This window comes from Oryx dammah, unplaced genomic scaffold, assembly GCF_014754425.2.
Source record: "Oryx dammah isolate SB20612 unplaced genomic scaffold, SCBI_Odam_1.1 HiC_scaffold_6, whole genome shotgun sequence".
NCBI classification, from domain to species: domain Eukaryota; kingdom Metazoa; phylum Chordata; class Mammalia; order Artiodactyla; family Bovidae; genus Oryx; species Oryx dammah.
Window position 1 is genome coordinate 5,990,270 of NW_024070190.1, and position 19,174 is coordinate 6,009,443.

At 41.5% G+C, this 19,174-nt stretch overlaps 1 protein-coding gene and 1 non-coding gene across 3 annotated transcripts in view; one reads left to right on the plus strand and one right to left on the minus strand.

Annotated features, from left to right (window-relative positions):
* LOC120865405 (methionine synthase-like) overlaps window positions 1-6,271 on the minus strand; it is a 124,200-nt gene extending 117,929 nt beyond the window's left edge. Inside the window, exons 1-2 of one of the 2 annotated variants that reach the window (XM_040242682.1) lie at window positions 5,819-6,242; window positions 5,552-5,620 (exon numbers count right to left, since the gene is read on the minus strand). In XM_040242682.1, coding sequence (XP_040098616.1) covers window positions 5,552-5,620; window positions 5,819-5,852 — 103 coding nt within the window. In that variant the 5' untranslated portion in view covers window positions 5,853-6,242. Of the gene's footprint in view, window positions 1-5,551; window positions 5,621-5,818 lie in introns of both variants that reach the window. The other variant, XM_040242683.1, reaches the window with a different exon arrangement.
* Window positions 1,232-1,304, plus strand: TRNAE-UUC. The gene has a single exon. It is a non-coding gene; the product is annotated as a tRNA-Glu (tRNA).
* Window positions 6,272-19,174: the final 12,903 nt, after the last annotated feature.

Below are 19,174 nucleotides of genomic sequence, written 5' to 3' on the forward strand. Positions count from 1 at the left end.
TGGCATCAGCAAAATGGTCAGTAGTTTATCAGGAAGGTAGCTCAGTCGGTCAAGAATCCACCTGCAATGCAGGAGACCGGGGTTCTATCCCTGGGTCAGGAAGATCCCCTACAGAAGAAAATGGCAGCCCACTCCAGTATGCTTGCCTGAAAAATCCCATGGACAGAGGATCCTGACAGGTTACAGTCCATGGGGTCACAAGAATCAGACACGACTTAGCAACTAAAACCATCACCATCAACCAAAATGATCAGTAAATACCATATGATTTACATGTCTGTACTTCTATCTCCTCCACTGACCAAGTACACAAGAGTTTAAGGAGACAGAAATAAGAAAGGAAAGTTAACATAACAACAAAAGAAATGCCCTACCTCCGCCCCCCCTGGTATCCTTCATCAGAGTTGGTTTGGCCTTTCTCTACTCACTGCAAATCTGACAATGGAGTGTGCCCCGACTTGTCCTATTTTCAGAAAAGGTCTAAGCATTTTTCCAAGAGGCCTCTAATGTATTCACTTTTCAAATCAGAAATATAAATTGTTTTCAATCTTTAAGATAGTTCACCATTTACCATAAAACAACCCCATCCCCACACAAATTCTGATAGCGTGTTAAGAGTTATCATATACATAAGAGACAAAAGGTTTTTTAAAAAACTCTAAACAAAACATATAATTTTTTTTAATAAGAAGCTTGACCAACTTACTCTGTAATTTATGTGGAAAACTAAAAGCCCTGGTGGCTCAGACAGTAAAGCGTCTGTCTACAATGCAGGAGACCGGGGTTCGATCCCTGGATTGGGAAGATCCCCTGCAGAAGGAAATGGCAATCCACTCCAGTACTATTGCCTGGAAAATCCCATGGACAGAGGAGCCTGGTACGCTACACTCCATGGGGTTGCAAAGAGTCGGACACGACTGAGCAACTTCACTTTCAAAAGCCCAGAAAGAATTAAGTTAACTTTAAAAAAGTAGAAAGAGATTACTTAGCCTACCAAATATTACATACTATAAGATATTGTAAAATAAAGAAAGATATAGAATATCTTCTCACTTAGCACACAGCAAGACATTTAAAGACTTAAATAGCTCAACCTATAATTTTTTAAGTAAATTTGATTATATAAAAACAAAGGATTTCTGTCAAATCAAAGTGATCACTGACAAACATAATAAACAGATTATCAACTGAAGGAAGATTCTGCAATGTCAAACTGAAAGGTACTGGGACTTCCCTGGAGGTCCAGTGGTTAGGACTCTGCACTTTCACTGCTGGGGCCCAGGGTTCGATCCCTGGTCAGGGAATTAAGATCCTGCAAACCACACAGCACAGCCAGAGGAAGGAAAAAAAAAAAAAAAACTGAAAGAGACTAAAATCTATAATATATCAGGAGCTCCTACAAATCAATAAGAAACTAAACATAAAAATGGGCAAAAGATGTGAATAGGCAAGTCAAGGGAGGGAAAAACTGAATACTCAACAAGTATATGAAGAGATGCTCCAACTATAAGCCATCAGAGAGACATGAATTAAAACAAGACAAAACCAATATATATGCAATGGATGGGCAGTAATTAGAAGATTGGATAATACCAAAGAAAATCAGAACCCTTGCTTTTTGGAACGTAGACAGATACAGTCATTCTGGAGAGCAACCTAGCAGGAGTCAGTAAAATTAAGCATGTGGAAAACTCAACAGTCTCACTCCTGAGTGTTATTTCCCAAACAAAGGCTCCACTGAGGCATAGAGAACACATCAGAGGATATTAGAGAAGTCGCAAGTTGGAGACAACCCTGGGAAATGGCAAAGTCAAATGTGCAGGATGCTGTGGAATACTACTGAGTGGTACCCCGATCTACCACTGTATTGCTCTATTGATCGAGTGAGGAAGTCAGAAATGGCTAACTACTGGGGTTCTATTTATATAAGTGAAAAATATATACGTAGACTAGCATCTACAAGGAAATGTACAAATGTGATGAAATATGTGAAACAGGAGCAAGACAATTGTGAACAGAAAATAGAGGTAAAAGGGAACACATATTAAAACAACTATGACTGGGAATTATAACCGTTGAATACAAAACTCCTCTGCAATTGAGGTCCTTAAAAATCCAATGCTTCTACCTTTTCCATGTCCTTATTTATCGTTTGGGGGATAACATAGGATTTAAGGTAAGAGAAACTAAAAAACCCTCCTCACGTGTGTTGGTATAATCATTCACTGTTCTAATCTTTAAGTGTTCCCCAATGTTTTCCAGTAGGAGATTAGCTTTCACTGGCTTCTAATTACCACCGCTCCTCCAGAATCTTGTTATGACAGTAAGTCACCTTAACAACTCTTCCCCTTGACAGTGTGAGCAACATTGAAATGTTGCTCTTCCATAAGCAACAAAAAAATAAAAAACTGGTATTTATCTGTATTCAGTTCATTAGGTCTAGAACATTCTATACATTTTACTCCTAACTGAAGTGAAGTGAAGTTGCTTAGTCCTGTCCGACTCTTTGCGACCCCGTGGACAGCAGCCTGCCAGGCTCCTCTGTCCATGGGATTTTCCAGGCAAGAATACTGGAGTGGGTTGCCTAGTTAGGTTCTAAACAGCAAAGACTCTCCCTAACATTTCTGACAGCTGAACATAAAAATATAGCTTTGCAGGTCCTTCAATTATCTGACTAGTTACAACACTGTCTGAGAAGTATTTTTATGTTTTAGATATATATGTGTGTGCTCAGTTGCTCTGCTGCTGCTGCTGCTAAGTCGCTTCAGTTGTGTCTGACTCTGTGCAACCCCATAGACGGCAGCCCATCACGCTCGCCCCATCCATGGGATTCTCCAGGCAAGCCCACTGGAGTGGTTGCCATTTCCTTCTCCAGTGCATGAAAGTGAAAAGTGAAAGGGAAGTCGCTCAGTCGTGTCTGACTCTTGGCGAGCTCATGGACTACAGCCTACCAGGCTCCTCTGTCCATGGGATTTTCCAGGCAAGAGTACTGGAGTGGGGTGCCATTGCCTTCTCTGGCTCAGTTGCTCTAGTCCTGTTCAACTCTTTGCGACTCTATGGACTGCAGCCTGCCAGGCTCCTCTGTCCATAGGATTCTGCAGGCAAGAATACTGGAGTAGGTTGCCATGCCCTTCTCCAAGGGATCTTCCTGACCCAGGGATAGAACCTGAGTCTCCTGCATCTCCTGCATTGCAGGTACCATCTGGGATGATATATATAAATAACACAGTCTAAAAGAGAAAGACACAAGGAATGTTCTTGTCCAGTGAGCCTAAGAGATCACAATGTTTTTCCCAGCTTGAGAGGACCTAGTCAATGTACTTTACTTGGGTGATTTTTTTTCTACCCATTAATGTTTTATTTCCCAGGAATGATACCACAATTCATAGTAAATGCTTCAAAGAGTAAACAAACACGGTACTAACTGGTTAAAGGACCAATTAGATATTGAGGTGTGTAAGTCAGATATCATCACCCTTAAAAACCATCCTAAATAATGGTTCTTTAAGACAAGAACCATCCTAAAGACAAGATGACGGCATAAACCAATAAACCCCAAATATACATGATTTTAAGTAATAAATTACTGTCAAGAACACAGTTACTCTGTAGACAAAATGATCCCATGTAGCTCTGATTTACTTAGGACTCCCACAACCACTGCTCTAACTGGGGAAAACACAGAGCAAGGAAAAGAATTTTGCATTATAAACAAATGATCCCAACACTTTTCTCAGCAGTTTCCTGACTTGACTATATTAAAGACTATCTTATTACTACCCTATAAATCCCTTGCAAGACACTTCATTTCTGAATCTCTAACTTCTAGTCTGCACCAACTTGCTACATTTTGTAGACATCTCTTTGCTTGTTCAATATTCCACTTCTGAAATAGTATACTATTTCCCCTTCGATTTTAATGAGACCCGGAAGGATTAGAAACATGTAACTGGCTAATAGCAAATCACTGGCTCACTTATCACTCTTTCATTGATCATTTATCAACTGAGTTCCTATAGATAACATCTTACAGAAACACCTGAAGGAACATTTTGGCCAACCCAATACATAGTACTAGTGGGCTGCAGTCTGTGGGGTCGCTAAGAGTCGGACACAACTGAGCGACTTCACTTTCAGTTTTCAGTTTCATGCACTGGAGAAGGAAACAGCAACCCACTCCAGTGTTCTTGCCTGGAGAATCCCGGGGATGGGGGAGCCTGGTGGCTGCCATCGATGGGGTCGCACAAAGTCGGACACGACTGAGGCGACTTAGCAGCAGCAGTAAGCAACAATGAAACTAAGCAATCTTTACACGCTGTAGTTAAAACTTTTCTCACAAGAAGTATTCGCCAGCCCACAACCATGGCCTGAGGTCATGGACACTCAGGCTTAAGGCCCAACCCTGAGATTCAGGAATTCCCAGTTTTATTCATCCAAGAGCTTCACTAACACTGGACATCAATAAGTAAGGGTTTTTAGGAAGTTAAAACTGATTTTCATCCCAACATACAGGCTCCCCACATAAAGAGAAGAAGGAATGATTCTGATGTTTTTTCTAGGCCCACAGGCCTGGCTCAGGGCTCCTTCAAGGGCCCAAGACTTGATTTAACTTTATTGACCTGGTGTTCAGCTGTGGAGGTGAGCCTTGGGGTCAGCAAGCTGAGCTAGATTCAAACACTTAACGATTTTCCTTCCATCTGCTGTAAAAAGATCACTATTTAAACTATTCTAAATCTTCAGGGGTTTTTGCTCCAGATACATTCAGATAAAAGAGAAATCAAATACTTCATTTTTAAATTATATGGGAAAAGGGAGGTCAGAAGTCATCAGTAAAAAATACTGTTCAAATAAGTTAATGATACCCGTGTGGGAGATATAGGTCTCACTTTACAGCAACAGTGATAAAATGTTTCTTAGTTACATATCCACCTGTTTCATGAATAATTCTAATGGTCCCATTTATCAGGACCTTAGAATCAAAGGGTCACTAGCTTACCTCTGAAAAATTTCAGTTATGGAATTCCTGAGCTGAAGATCTTTATCTGTCACATCTACTGTATGTCCTTGTTACTGATTCTCTTGTTTCTTCATTTGCTACTTCATACCTCACAAGTTTTAATAGGTGTATTTGCTCACAAATTACAATCAGGGAGGGCATTAAAGACCTAGAGCTCATTTTAAAACTGAAAATATTGATATACTTAATTCTTGCGTTAGTTTTCTTTTTCCTCATTGTTAATGTGAGAATCACCAACATCAAAATCACCTGGAATTATTACCCCTTATCCCAACCTACTGAGTACCCACTAATTTATTCTAACGAGTGGTTTTACACACACTAGAATTGACAGAACTACTGTTGTAACCTCGAAGTGGAAAATAAAAGTTCAATGCAGTTTTAAATAGCTTTGTGGGCTTCCTTATTTCTCAGCACCTGAACCTTCTTTGGCTTAGATGCTCAATAAACATATTGAATAAGAACGTTCAATCATGCAAAACTTCTATAAGGCCCGGACGGAATACAGTACATCAAACTGAAAAGTTTAGTTACCCTGGCGCTCAGAAGATGTTTCGAGGGCACGTGTCGGGGCGTGCTTTATGGATTTGATGGTTTGTCTACCTGGGGAGGAAGCCGGATGGGTCGGGGAGAGTAGGAACGCAGGCAGCGAGAAAACACTGGACCTCAGGGTTCGCACGTTCAGAGGCGCCGCCTGCCCCCGGGGAAAGCTAACCAGGTGTCTCCGGGTGGTAACTGAATCACCCTAGACAGCAGGAGGTAATAAACCACCGAAGTGCGGAGAGCGGGTCGCTGCGTTACCAGATGGCGTCAGGTCCTGGAGCGTGGGGGCCATGCTGCGGAGTCTTTCTCCTCCTCCGGCCGGGCGACGCGGCGGAAAGGACGCACCCTCCACACGTGACGGCCCAGAGCCACGCCAGCCAGCGCCGGGCCAGTAGTTCACAGAAGTTCGGGGTCCCAGGGACACCGAGGGGCCTCCCCGCAACCAGACCTGACGGCGGGGCTTCCGTCAGGGCACGAGCGCCGCGCGCCGCTGACAGGAGGGGCCCCGGCCCAGACCGCTGCTCAGACACGTGCTTTCTTCTCGGTCACCTGGCCTGTCCTCGGCAAAGGCCTGGAGGCTAAACCAGCGCGACCGGAGGCCGAGTCGACGGGAGGACGGGGGCTGGACCCGAAAAGCGGACGACGTGGCGGCCGAGGCGCGGGGCCAGGGCCCGCAGTCCCCCGAGGGTTTGGGTAACTCAGAATACTGTTATTCTGCGCGCAATCCAGCCTCGCAATGGGGGGTACCGCCCCTTCAGGCCCGCGATTGGTCTATAGGAGCTCGTAGCGACTCTATTGGCTGACCGATTCAACCATTCACATGCGGCTTTGCCGCGCCCCACCCCTCCCCAGGATTTCTGGGAGATGTAGTTCAAGATCCCAGGTGACCCTCAGGTTTTGCGCATCTCAGTCCAGCGTCTGAAAGTGTGGCCACCAGTGGTCTCCTCAAATTTAAATCCTGGTACGAAGTCGGCGCTGACTTCAGAATGTATTAATATGATGTCAAGAAGCTGGTACTTGAAGTCTGGAAGAGCAGGTACTAGTCACACTTTACTGTTAACTGGCTTTGGGCAAGATCATCTCGGGCTACACTCTACACTTTATAAAATGGGAAATGATAGGGTGGTGATCATTACTATTTTACAAGGTTGTTGTGCGGATTAGTAGTAGGATCGTGTGAACGTGCTGGGAAACTCTGAAGTACATATATGCATGTTAATTGTCACTTTTTGACAATGAACATTTATTAAGCACACACTATGTGTCAGACTTTAGACTACACACTTGGAATGCAAAGAAAGACAAGCGACATCACATCCCCACATTTCTCTTAAGAAGAACTCACAATCTGATTAAGAATAATACTTTAACAGAAAAAAAAAAAAAAGAATCCCATATAGTGTACCAAAGAAACTCAGAACCCCAAGGGTGTTGGGGGAAGATTTCAAAGGAGAAGCTGAGTTCTAAAGAGAAAGTATGTTCCAAGTTAAGGCCATTTTTGTAGAGAGAAACTAGTGGGAAGAAACAACACTTGAGAGAATTTGAAAATAAAGGACAGCTGTATAAAATGAGATGGTTGGATGATATCATCAACTCAGTAGACATGAGTTTGAGCAAACTCCAGGAGATGGTGAAGGACAGGGGAACCTAGCGTGTTGCAGTCCATGGTGTCGCAAAGAGTTGGACACGACTTAGCGACTGAACAACAACAACCACCAGTTTCGTGGAAGACAATTTTTCCATGGCCCAGAGGGCAGGGGATGGTTTCAGTGTGGTTCAAGCTTATTACATTTGTTATACACATTATTTCTAATCTAATGCCATCACTGATCTGACAGGGAGTACTGATCCTCGGTCCAGAGTTTGGGGACCCTTGGCTTAGAGGGTAGGACAAATGATAATCAAGTATATCTTTAAAGGATCTCTATAAGCTAGTGTCTGTCATCATCCTTGTTTACTGATGAGAAAACCAAAGTAAAGAGAGGCTGGCTGATCAGAGGGCAAGAGTGCAATGCTGTTTACAATTCATTGATCACAACCAGTTGCAGATTTCTTTGTTTCTTCTCCACCACCTCTGCTTCACTTAACTAACCTAGAAGAAAAAGGCACAAAAAACAAAAAACAGAGCTGCCCAAGGTCACCCTTCTAAGAAGCGGTAAAGCTGGGCTTCAAATCCGGGAAAACTGGTTTCAACATTCCCCCTGTTTATCACTAAGTCTTAATACTTCCTTTGAACAGCTGATGAAAGAGCCCCCTTTCCAGAAAAATGGACAAACCAAATTGCTTGCAATTTCCATCGGTACTCAGATTCCCTGGCCTTAATTTACAGAATAAAGTGAGTTTATAAAATGTCGCCTCACTGTTAACATTAAACAAATGTTGTTGTCATTCATGAAACCCTGGAATCTCAAATATTGTATATTTTCAATAGGAGATATTCCTGCATGGCGTTTGGGGACAGATAAAACTTTAATCTGAAGATCAAAGCAGAGCAGCGGCTGCGCTTTGCTGGAGCAGCCGTGAAGAGATTCCCCACGTCCAAGGTAAGAGAAACCCAAGTGAGAGGGTACGTATTGCGAGAGGGCATCAAAGGGCAGACACACTGAAACCATAATCACAGAAAACTAATCAATCTAATCACATGGACCACAGCCTTGTCTAACTCAATGAAACTAAGCCATGCCATGTGGGGCCACCCAAGATGGGTGGGTCATGGTGGAGAGGTCTGACAGAATGTGGTCCACTGGAGAAGGGAATGGCAAACGACTTCAATATTCTTGCCTTGAGAATCCCATAAACAGTATAAAATGACAAAATGATAGGATACTGAAATAGGAACTCCCCAGGTCGGTAGATGACCAATATGTTACTGCAGATCAGTGGGGAAATAACTCCAGAAAGAATGAAGGGATGGAGCCAAAGCAAAAACAATACCCAGTCGTGGATGTGACTGGTGATAGAAGCAAGGTCCAATGCTGTAAAGAGCAATATTGCCCAGGAACCTGAAATGTTAGGTCCATGAATCAAGGCAAATTGGAAGTGGTCAAACAGGAGATGGCAAGAGTGAACGTCAACATTCTAGGAATCAGCGAATTAAAATGGACTGGAATGGGTGAATTTAAGTCGGATGACCATTATATCTGCTACTGTGGGCAGGAATCCCTTAGAAGAAATGGAGTAGCCATCATGGTCAACAAAAGAGTCCAAAATGCAGTATTTCGATGCAATCTCAAAAATGACAGAATGATCTCTGTTCATTTCCAAAGCAAACCATTCAATATCATGGTAATCCAAGTCTATGCCCCAACCAGTAATGCTGAAGAAGCTGAAGTTGAACGGTTCTATGAAGACCTACAAGACCTTTTAGAACTAACACCCAAAAAAGATGTCCTTTTCATTATAGGGGACTGGAATGCAAAAGGAAGTCAAGAAACATCTGGAGTAACAGGCAAATTTGGCCTTGGAATACGGAATGAAGCAGGGCAAAGGCTAATAGAGTTTTTCCAAGGGAACGCACTGGTCATAGCAAACACCCTCTTCCAACAACATAAGAGAAGACTCTATACATGGACATCACCAGATGGTCAACACCGAAATCAGATTGATTATATTCTTTGCAGCCAAAGATGGAGAAGCTCTATACAGTCATCAAAACCAAGACCGGGAGCTGACTGTGGCTCAGATCATAAAATCCTTATGGCCAAATTCAGACTGAAATTGAAGAAAGTAGGGAAAACCACTAGACCATTCACATATGACCTAAATCAAATCCCTTATGATTATACAGTGGAAGTGAGGAATAGATTTAAGGGACTAGATCTGATAGATAAGAGTGCCTGATGAACTATGAAATGAGGTTCGTGACATTGTACGGGAGACAGGGATCAAGACCATCCCCATGGAAAAGAAATGCAAAAATGGCTGTCTGGGGAGGCCTTACAAATAGCTGTGAAAAGAAGAGAAGCAAGAAGCAAAGGAGAAAAGAAAAGATAAAAGCATCTGAATGCAGAGTTCCAAAGAATGGCAAGAGATAAGAAAGCCTTCCTCAATGATCAATGCAAAGAAATAGAGGAAAACAATAGAATGGGAAAGACTAGAGATCTCCTCAAGAAAATTAGAGATACCAAGGGAAAATTTCACGCAAAGATGGGCTCGATAAAGGACAGAAATGGTATGGACCTAACAGAAGCAGAAGATATTAAGAAGAGGTGGCAAGAATACACAGAAGAACTGCACAAAAAAGATCTTCACAACCAAGATAATCACGATGGTGTTATCACTCACCTAGAGCCAGACATCCTGGAATGTGTAGTCAAGTGGGCCTTAGGAAGCATCACTACGAACAAAGCTAGCGGAGGTGATGGAATTCCAGTTGAGCTCTTTTAAATCCTGAAAGATGATGCTGTGAAAGTGCTGTACTCAGTATGCCAGCACATTTGGAAAACTCAGCAGTGGCCACAGGACTGGAAAAGGTTTCATTCCAATCCCAAAGAAAGGCAATGCCAAAGAATGCTCAAACTACCGCACAATTGCAGTCATCTCACATGCTAGTAAAGTAATGCTCAAAATTCTCCAAGCTAGGCTTTAGCAATACGTGAACCGTGAACTTCCAGATGTTCAAGCTGGTTTTAGAAAAGGCAGAGGAACCAGAAATCAAATTGCCAACATCCGCTGGATCATCAAAAAAGCAAGAGAGTTCCAGAAAAACATCTATTTCTGCTTTATTGACTATGCCAAAGCCTTTGACCGTGTGGATCACAATAAACTGTGGAAAATTATGAAAGAGATGGGAATACCAGACCGCCTAACCTGCCTCTTGAGAAACCTATATGCAGGTCAGGAAGCAACAGTTAGAACTGGACATGGAACAAGAGACTGGTTCCAAATAGGAAAAGGAGTACGTCAAGGCTGTATATTTTCACCCTGCTTATTTAATTTATATGCAGAGTACATCATGAGAAACGCTGGACTGGAAGAAGCACAAGCTGGAATCAAGACTGCCGGGAGAAATATCAATAACCTCAGATATGCAGGTAACACCACCCTTATGGCAGAAAGTGAAGAAGAACTAAAGAGCCTCTTGATGAAAGTGAAAGAAGAGAGTGAAAAAGTTGGCTTAAAGCTCAACATTCAGAAAACGAAGATCATGGCATCCGGTCCCATCACTTCATGGGAAATAGATGAGGAAACAGTGGAAACAGTGTCAGACTTTATTTTGGGGGGCTCCAAAATCATGGCAGATGGTGACTGCAGCCATAAAATTAAAAGACGCTTGCTCCTTGGAAGGAAAGTTATGACCAACCTAGATAGCATATTCAAAAGCAGAGACATTATTAGTTTGCCAACAACGGTCCATCTAGTGAAGGCTATGGTTTTTCTAGTGGTCATGTATGGATGAGAGTTGGACTGTGAAGAAAGCTGAGTGCCGAAGAATTGATGCTTTTGAACTGTGGTGTTGGAGAAGACTCTTGAGAGTCCCTTGGACTGCGAGGAGATCCAACCAGTCCATTCTGAAGGAGATCAGCCCTGGGTCCTTTGGAAGGAATGATGCTAAAGCTGAAACTCCAGTACTTTGACACCTCATGCAAAGAGTTGACTCATTGGAAAAGACCCTGATGCTGGGAGGGATTGGGGGCAGGAGGAGAAGGGGACGACCGAGGATGAGATGGCTGGATGTTATCACCGACCCAATGGACGTGAGTTTGAGTGAACTCCAGGAGTTGGTGATGGACAGGGAGGCCTGGCGTGCTGCGATTCATGGGGTCACAAAGAGTCGGACACGACTGAACGACTGAAATGAACTGACTGAACTGACTGAACTGAAAACTTTAATGTTTACAGGGTTAATGGGGACTTCCACAGTGGTCCCTTGATTAAAAATCCACCTGCTAATGCAGGGGACATGGGTTCGACCCCTGGTTCAGAAAGATCTCACATAGCTCGGAGCAACTAAGCTAGTGCTCCACAACTACTGGAACCCATGTGCCCTAGGGCCCGTGTGACACGACCTGTGAAGCCTGTGTACCTGAAGCCTATACTCTGCAACAAGAGAAGCCACTGTAACGAAAAGCCCATGTATTGGCAACTAGAGAAAGCCCTCACCGCCAAGAGACCCTATGCAGCCAAAGATAAATAAATGAATAAAGGGTTGGGGCTTTGCTGGTGGCTCAGTGGTAAAGAATCCAGGTGCCAATGCAGGAGACAAGGGTTCGACCCCTGAGTTGGCAAGATCCCCTGGAGGAAGGCATGGGAACCCAGTCTAGTATTCTTGCCTGGAGAATCCCATTTGCAGAGGAGCTTCGTGGCTACAGTCCATAGTCACAAAAAGTGGGATGTAACTGGAGCAACGTAGCACACACACAAGATAAATTTCAGTAGTATTAGCATTAAATAAAGCAAAATAATCCCTAGGTCAAGCTGACTGTAACTTGATTAAAGTTATTAATCTTGGTAAAGAAACACCTGCCTCTCAGCAACTATGGGAGGGTGGGACTGAGTACTGGTTAGGAATGGAGGCGTAGACCAAGAAACTCAGGAAGGCTCACCTGGCTGCTGAGATCTGTAACCCTGTTCCCGAGATGAAGATGCAGCTGGTGTCTGTAATGCAGATTGGGTATCTTCTGCTGTAATGACTGGACAGCACTAGTTTTCAAAGTCTTTCAACTATTACCTCAGTCTTTCTGGAAAGCTAGTCTTTCTCTGGTGACAGACAACCATGTTGGTATTGCTGTTCCCCTTTAAACTGTACAAGTACTATATGCCTGGTGTGTGATTAAGCATACCCATGTATAAGGATCATGTACTTCTAATAGTATTTGACGTGGTTTTTACACTTGGCCAGCCAGTTGGTATTAAGAACCTTAATATAAGCTTTATTAAAACCATCAACTTGGATGTCACACAGAAATGAACTGTAGCCTGAAAACATTAAAATGACATAATGTATTTTTTCTTCAAGTAAATATTTAATCACCAATTATTCAATTTGTCAAAAACTATTAATGTGCAGTGCAAGGTTAGTCCTGCCATGTGTTCAATCTTGGATTTTTTTTAAAAAATTAGGCACTAAATGAATTTCAAAGAAACTGAAACCTATGACACTGTTCAGACTATCAAAGTGTATAATTAATATTTACAGCAGAGCTTTAGAAAAGTCTATCAAATAAATACCAGTTAAGTACCCAAAGTGGATAGGCACCATGTCAGATGCTTTGGGGGAACATAAAGATGTTCAGAATAGGATTTGCTCCCCAAAGATCCTGCAAGATAAATTATGAGTGAATAAGACAAAGTGGATCTAATAAATAGGATGACAGAAATACAAGGGGAAAGCTAGTGACTAGAGAAAAGAAAGTTCATTCAAAATATGAAAACCCAAGAAATTTATGTAAAGAGATAGATTTGGACTACAACGTAAGAAAAAATAATGGTGCAATGGGCTGAATGCTTGTGTCCCCTCCAGTTCATATGTTGAAATCCTAATGCTCATTGGTAGTAGGGGCTTTGGGATGTGGCTAGGTCATGAAGGTGGAACTGTCAGAGGGAGGTAGGGACCCTGTAAGAGAGGCCCAGTAAGGCTCCCTTGTCTCTTCTGCTATGTGAGGATATACAGAGAAGTTTGGGTTCTCATCCACACTAACACCGTGATCTTGAACTTCTCAGCCTCCAGAACTATGAGAAATATAAATCTGGTGTTAATACCCTGCCTCTAGGTGCCTGTGGTATTTTGTTAGAGCAGCCCAGATGGAGTAAGACAAGTGGACAGGAAGGAAAATTACATTACTTTTTAATGCTATTGTAAATGCAACTGTTTCATTGGTTCCTTTTCAGACTGTTAACTGCAAGTGTGTAGAAATACAGCTGATTTTGAGGTGTTAATGTTAAATCTCCTTGCTGAATTCTTTTGGCTCTGACAAATTTTTGTAGGTTTGTTAGAATTTTCTACATATAAGATCATATCATCTGTAGAAAAGAGATAATTTTACTTTCTTTCTAATCTGGATGGCTTTTCTCCTTTTAAAAGTTATCTTTTCTAAGACTCTATTCATTTATTTGGCCCTGCCATGTGCCATGTGGGATCTTAGTTCCCTGACCAGGGATTGAACCCACACCCCCTGCATTGGAAGCAAGGAGTCTTAACCACTGAACCACCAGGAAAGTCCCTCAAATTTTTTATTTCTGATGAATGGGTCATAGATGCTGGATGGCATCACTGACTCGATGGACGCGAGTCTGAGTGAACTCCGGGAGTTGGTGATGGACAGGGAGGCCTGGCGTGCTGCAATTCATGGGGTCGCAAAGAGTCAGACACGACTGAGCGACTGAACTGAACTGAACTTACATTTTGTTGCTGTTGTTGAGAATTAGACCTTCTGAGTACAATGTAGTAATTCTGGAATTCTAATTCTCCCACTCTTCAGGGATTGCTGGTTTTCGCTGGTTGAGGGCTACAGCCATGTGAATTTTCCAAACTAACTTTGCAGCGCTTGTATTGTGTGTTAAGTAAGATCACTGATCTCTCCCATTATCTCTGCAGTTGTCTTTGGCCTTATAAAGATTTCCTTAAATGTCTGGTTCCCATAAAGTGAAAAATAGATCCCGTCTTTGAATCCCCTCCTTGCTGGAAAGCCACTTCAGCCCATGTAGGGTGAAATAATGCTTGACTTCTGTGTTGGCTCCTCAGTGAGAAAAAGCAGCAATTAGCACTCAAAACACATGACCTCGACTTTTGGAAGATAAGCTCGTTACCCACCTTGACTGTAGCAAGCTGCACCAGGAATGCTTGCCTCTTTTCACAGCTGCCTGCCACAGTGTTGAAGGATGGGAGATGGTACCTGGTGCAGCCTGAGATTTAGCTGCTTCAATAGACTCTCTCCAGGCTCTGCAACTGTTCTACCAGCCCAGCTTTCCAAACTAGTTGCTTCAGACAGCTCCTGCCAATTCAGTTGTTTTTTTGTTGGAGGGACAGCTATTTCAATCTTCTCCATTTTTCCTATGTTGTCTTCTTGCATCTCATGCTAGACAGAAGTCCGAGCCCAGATGACTTATATTTTATTGATTGTCTTTTTTCTGTCTGGTTACATTATTTTCTTATGTTGAAAATTGTCTTTTTTGAATGGCAGAATATGTCTAGGTGTTAGTTTTTCTTCATTGATTTTTGCCCAGTATACTGTGTGCTCTATTGCTTGAATGCTTAAATCCTTTTTTTCAGTTCAAGAAAATCTTATTTTGTGATATATTTGATTATTGCTTCTGTTCAACCATTCTGTTACTTTAGAATAATTATAATTTTTAGGGTTTTAAAAACATTTAACTTAGATATCCATCCTCCAATTCTGATTTTTGCAAAATAATTGCTGTCTTTATAAAATCCATTTCTGATGCAGAATTTAATTCTGCTATTGCTTTGTTAGCTTCCTCTCATCCTTTTGTCACCTATCCTCCATTTTTTAAAAAATTGCTGTCTAAACTCTTCACCTCATTCTGATTTCTCCAAATCACTATACACTCCTCTTCCATATCTGTATATAGCCTAGGGTTAATTTTTATGGTTCCTATATTATTATACTTCATTGAATTTAAGACACTTTGATATGTGCTAGCATTATTTTATTAAATATTTTTTTTGGCTACACCATGCAGCATTCTGGATATTAGTGGCTGTAAAATACAGTGGTTGTAAAATGAGTGAATGAATGTGTTGAATTAGGTACAAAATGTCCTTATCTCTCTTTATCAAAACTCATATAAAGTTGAGAAATAAAAAGGTAAAAGTTAAAATGTTTAGTATATCTAGAATATCATAAATGTAGCTATACAGCTAGGTGAGGAAGCTGTCAAAGTTACTATTACTGTATTATTTAGGAAAAGGCCAAGCTGTTGTCTGAGAAGGCAATGGCACCCCACTCCAGTACTCTTGCCTGGAAAATCCCATGGACAGAGGAGCCTGGTAGGCTGCAGTCCATGAGGTCACTAAGAGTCGGACATGACTGAGCGACTTCACTTTCCCTTTTCACTTTCATGCATTGGAGAAGGAAATGGCAACCCACTCCAGTGTTCTTGCCTAGAGAATCCCAGGGACAGGGGAGCCTGGTGGGGTCTATGGGGTCAATCGGGTCGCACAGAGTCGGACACAACTGAAGCAACTTAGCAGCAAGCTGTTGTAAGATATTCTAAATACAGGGGCTTAAAACATATACAAGTTTCTGTTTCCACATGGCAGTTTTGAAGGGAGCAGCCCATATCACTGGGGTGATCTCTCAAACAGAAACTCAGATTTCTTCTAAGCTGTAGCTGTGCCATTCCTTGAATTTAGCAACTATGAATGATTCCTGTTACTTTTCTCCTAAAGACTCCTTATTTAGTCCACTGTATTCAGAAAAAGTTAGGGGAAGTTGTTAGTTTTAACACAACTTTGCCAATTCCTTTTTTCTTTCAGTAAGATGTTTTTATATTATCATGTGTTTTAATGTTTTCATCAAAACATCAGAGCCTCAGATTTAGATAATTGAAAAAATGGAAAATGTCCCCCATGTAGCCTAATTACCCAAGTAAAGCTAAATGATTAAGTAAATCAGCCTTACTTTCTGTTGTTAAAAGAAAAATTTGACTTCATTTTCAATTCAAATAAACTCAAATCTTTATTTTGAGGAGTCATTTAAAAACCACTGAGAAATAAATATTAAACAGAATCTTATAAAGGCAGTTAAGTCAATATTAAAATGCTGTTGTGCTAATAGAATTAAAATTTGTATTACGTAAATATTTCTCATTTGTACAGTATAATATGTAACTACACTTTTTAGGTTTTTCATGAAACAAGGGGAGGGATGCTAAAAGGAGTGCTTATGTGTACTGAAGTTGTGTTTGGGAATAGTTATACAAAAATCATGTATAAATTCAGGAAATAATTCCATTGTCTTAAACATTCTGATCAAAGTTTTTCAAAGTATTTAATGAAAGAGTAAAATATAAACTATCAAAAATTAATTGGTCTGGTATCTAGCATAAATTATACGTTTTAGCTAACATGAAATAGTACATACTGAATATTTTATAAGATGAAGTCAGTCAAAGATTGTAATGGGAATAGTTTATATGCTTGGATAAATATGTTTTAAGTGTTTTCTCATATAATACATGTCAAATCTAAAAGAAATGATGTAAACAATTACCACAACTTTTATCTAGTGAAACTTGACAATTGTGGTTGTCTAAAGCCTCTTGATGAAAGTGAAAGAGGAGAGTGAAAAAGTTGGCTTAAAGCTCAACATTCAGAAAATGAAGATTATGGCATCCGGTCCCATCACTTCATGGGAAATAGATGGGGAAACAGTGGAAACAGTGTCAGACTTTATTATGGGGGGCTCCAAAATCACTGCAGATGGTGACTGCAGCCATGAAATTAAAAGACAATTATTCCTTGGAAGGAAAGTTATGACCAACCTAGATAGCATATTCAAAAGCAGAGACATTACTTTGCCAACTAAGGTCCGTCTAGTCAAGGCTATGGTTTTTCAAGTGGTCATGTATGGATGTGAGACTTGGACTGTGAAGAAGGCTGAGCACTGAAGAATTGATGCTTTTGAACTGTAGTGTTGGAGGAAACTCTTGAGAGTCCCTTGGACTGCAAGGGGGGTCCAACCAGTCCATTCTGAAGATCAACCCTGGGTGTTCTTTGGAAGGAATGATGCTGAAGCTGAAACTCCAGTACTTTGGCCACCTCATGTGAAGAGTTGACTCATTGGAAAAGACTATGATGCTGGGAGGGATTGGGGGCAGGAGGAGAAGGGGACGACTGAGGATGAGATGGCTGGATGGCATCATGGACTCGATGGACGTGAGTCTGAGTGAACTCCGGGAGTTGGTGATGGACAGGGAGGCCTGGCATGCTGCGATTCATGGGGTCGCAGAGTCGGACACGACTGAGCGACTGAACTGAATTGAACAGAAAGCATTCTTCTTACCAGTCTGTGCTGCCTTGGTTATTCAGAGATGCTTTTCTAATTGGCTAACTCATTCTAAGGGCTTCCCTGGTGGCTCCATGGTAAAGAGTCTGGGTTCGATCCCTGGGTTGGGAAGAGCCCCTGGAGAAGGAAATGGCTACCCACTCCAGTATGCTTGCCTGAAAAATTCCATAGACAGAGGAGACTGGTGGGTTATAGTCCATCAGGTCACCAGAGTTGGACACAATTTAGCAACTAAAGTTAAATTATTCTGAGGATAATTTTTTAATGATTTATGGGTTCTGTTAATTTCTACTGTAAAGTGATTCAGTTATACATATATATACATTCTTCCTCATACTCTTTTCCATTATGATTTATCACAGGATATTGAGCATAGTTCCTGTGCTGTACAGTAGACCTTGTTGCTTATCCATTCTATATAGAATAGCTTGTATCTCCTAATCCCAAACTCCCAGTCCTTCCCTCCTCCACAGCAAGCTCAAATCTGTTCTGTATTTGTTTCATAGGTGAGTTCTTTGTGTTGTATTTTAGATTCCACATATAAATGATAGCATATGGTATTTGTTTTTCTCTTTCTTACTTCATTTAGGATGATAATCTCAGGTCCATCCGTGTTGCCTCAAATGGCATTGTTTCATTCTTTTTTATGGCTGAGTAGCATTCTATTGTGTATATATACTAACCTTCTTTATTCATTCGTCAATAGACATTTAAGTTATTTCAATGCCTTGGTGTTGTGAATAGTGCTACAGTGAACACTGGGGTGCATTGATCTTTTCCAGTTAGTTTTTTCTGGATATATGCTGAGGAGTGGGACGGCAGGATCTTATGGCCACTCTTTTTTTTTTTTTTTTTTTTGAGGAACCTGTATACTGTTTTCCATAGTGGCTGTACCAATTGACATTCCCACTAACGGTGTAAGAGGGTTCCCTTTTCTCCACACTCTCTCCAGCATTTGTTATCTGTAGACTTTCAAATGATGGCCTTTCTGACCAATGTAAGGTGGTACCTCATTGTAGATTTGATTTGCACTTCTTAATAATTGACAAAGCTGAATATTTTTTCATGTACCTGCTGGCCATCTGTATGTCTTCACTGAAGAAGTGTCTGCTTAGGTCTTCTGCCCATTTTTCAGTTGGATTGTTTCTTTGTTCTAAGTATTATTATTGAAAGTGGTTGAAAAGAATTCCTAATGTTTAAATACGTGACCCGAAAAAGCCATTTATTTCTTACTGATACTCCAATTTGCCATCACTTCTGTCCATTTGTTTTATCAACACGGAAGTTTGCAGTGCTTTGGAGATTACTTTGAAAAGACTTTAAGGTCCTGGGGAATCCTTGGTTAGGGATTCCCATTGATGGATCACAACAGTCTTCAGCTCCCAGCTTAAAAAGAATGATGATTGGTCAGCTGCTTGATGACTCAGATGGTATAGAACCTGATTGCAATGCAGGAGACCTGGGTTCCATCCGCAGGTTCGGAAGATCTCTTGGAGAAGAGAATGGCTACCCACCCTGAAATTCTTGCCTGGAGAAGTCCATGGACAGAGGATCCTAGCGGGTTACAGTCCACGGGGTCACAAAGAGTCAGACACGACTGAGTGACTAACACACTAAGTACTAAGTTATTAATGAATGAATCCAA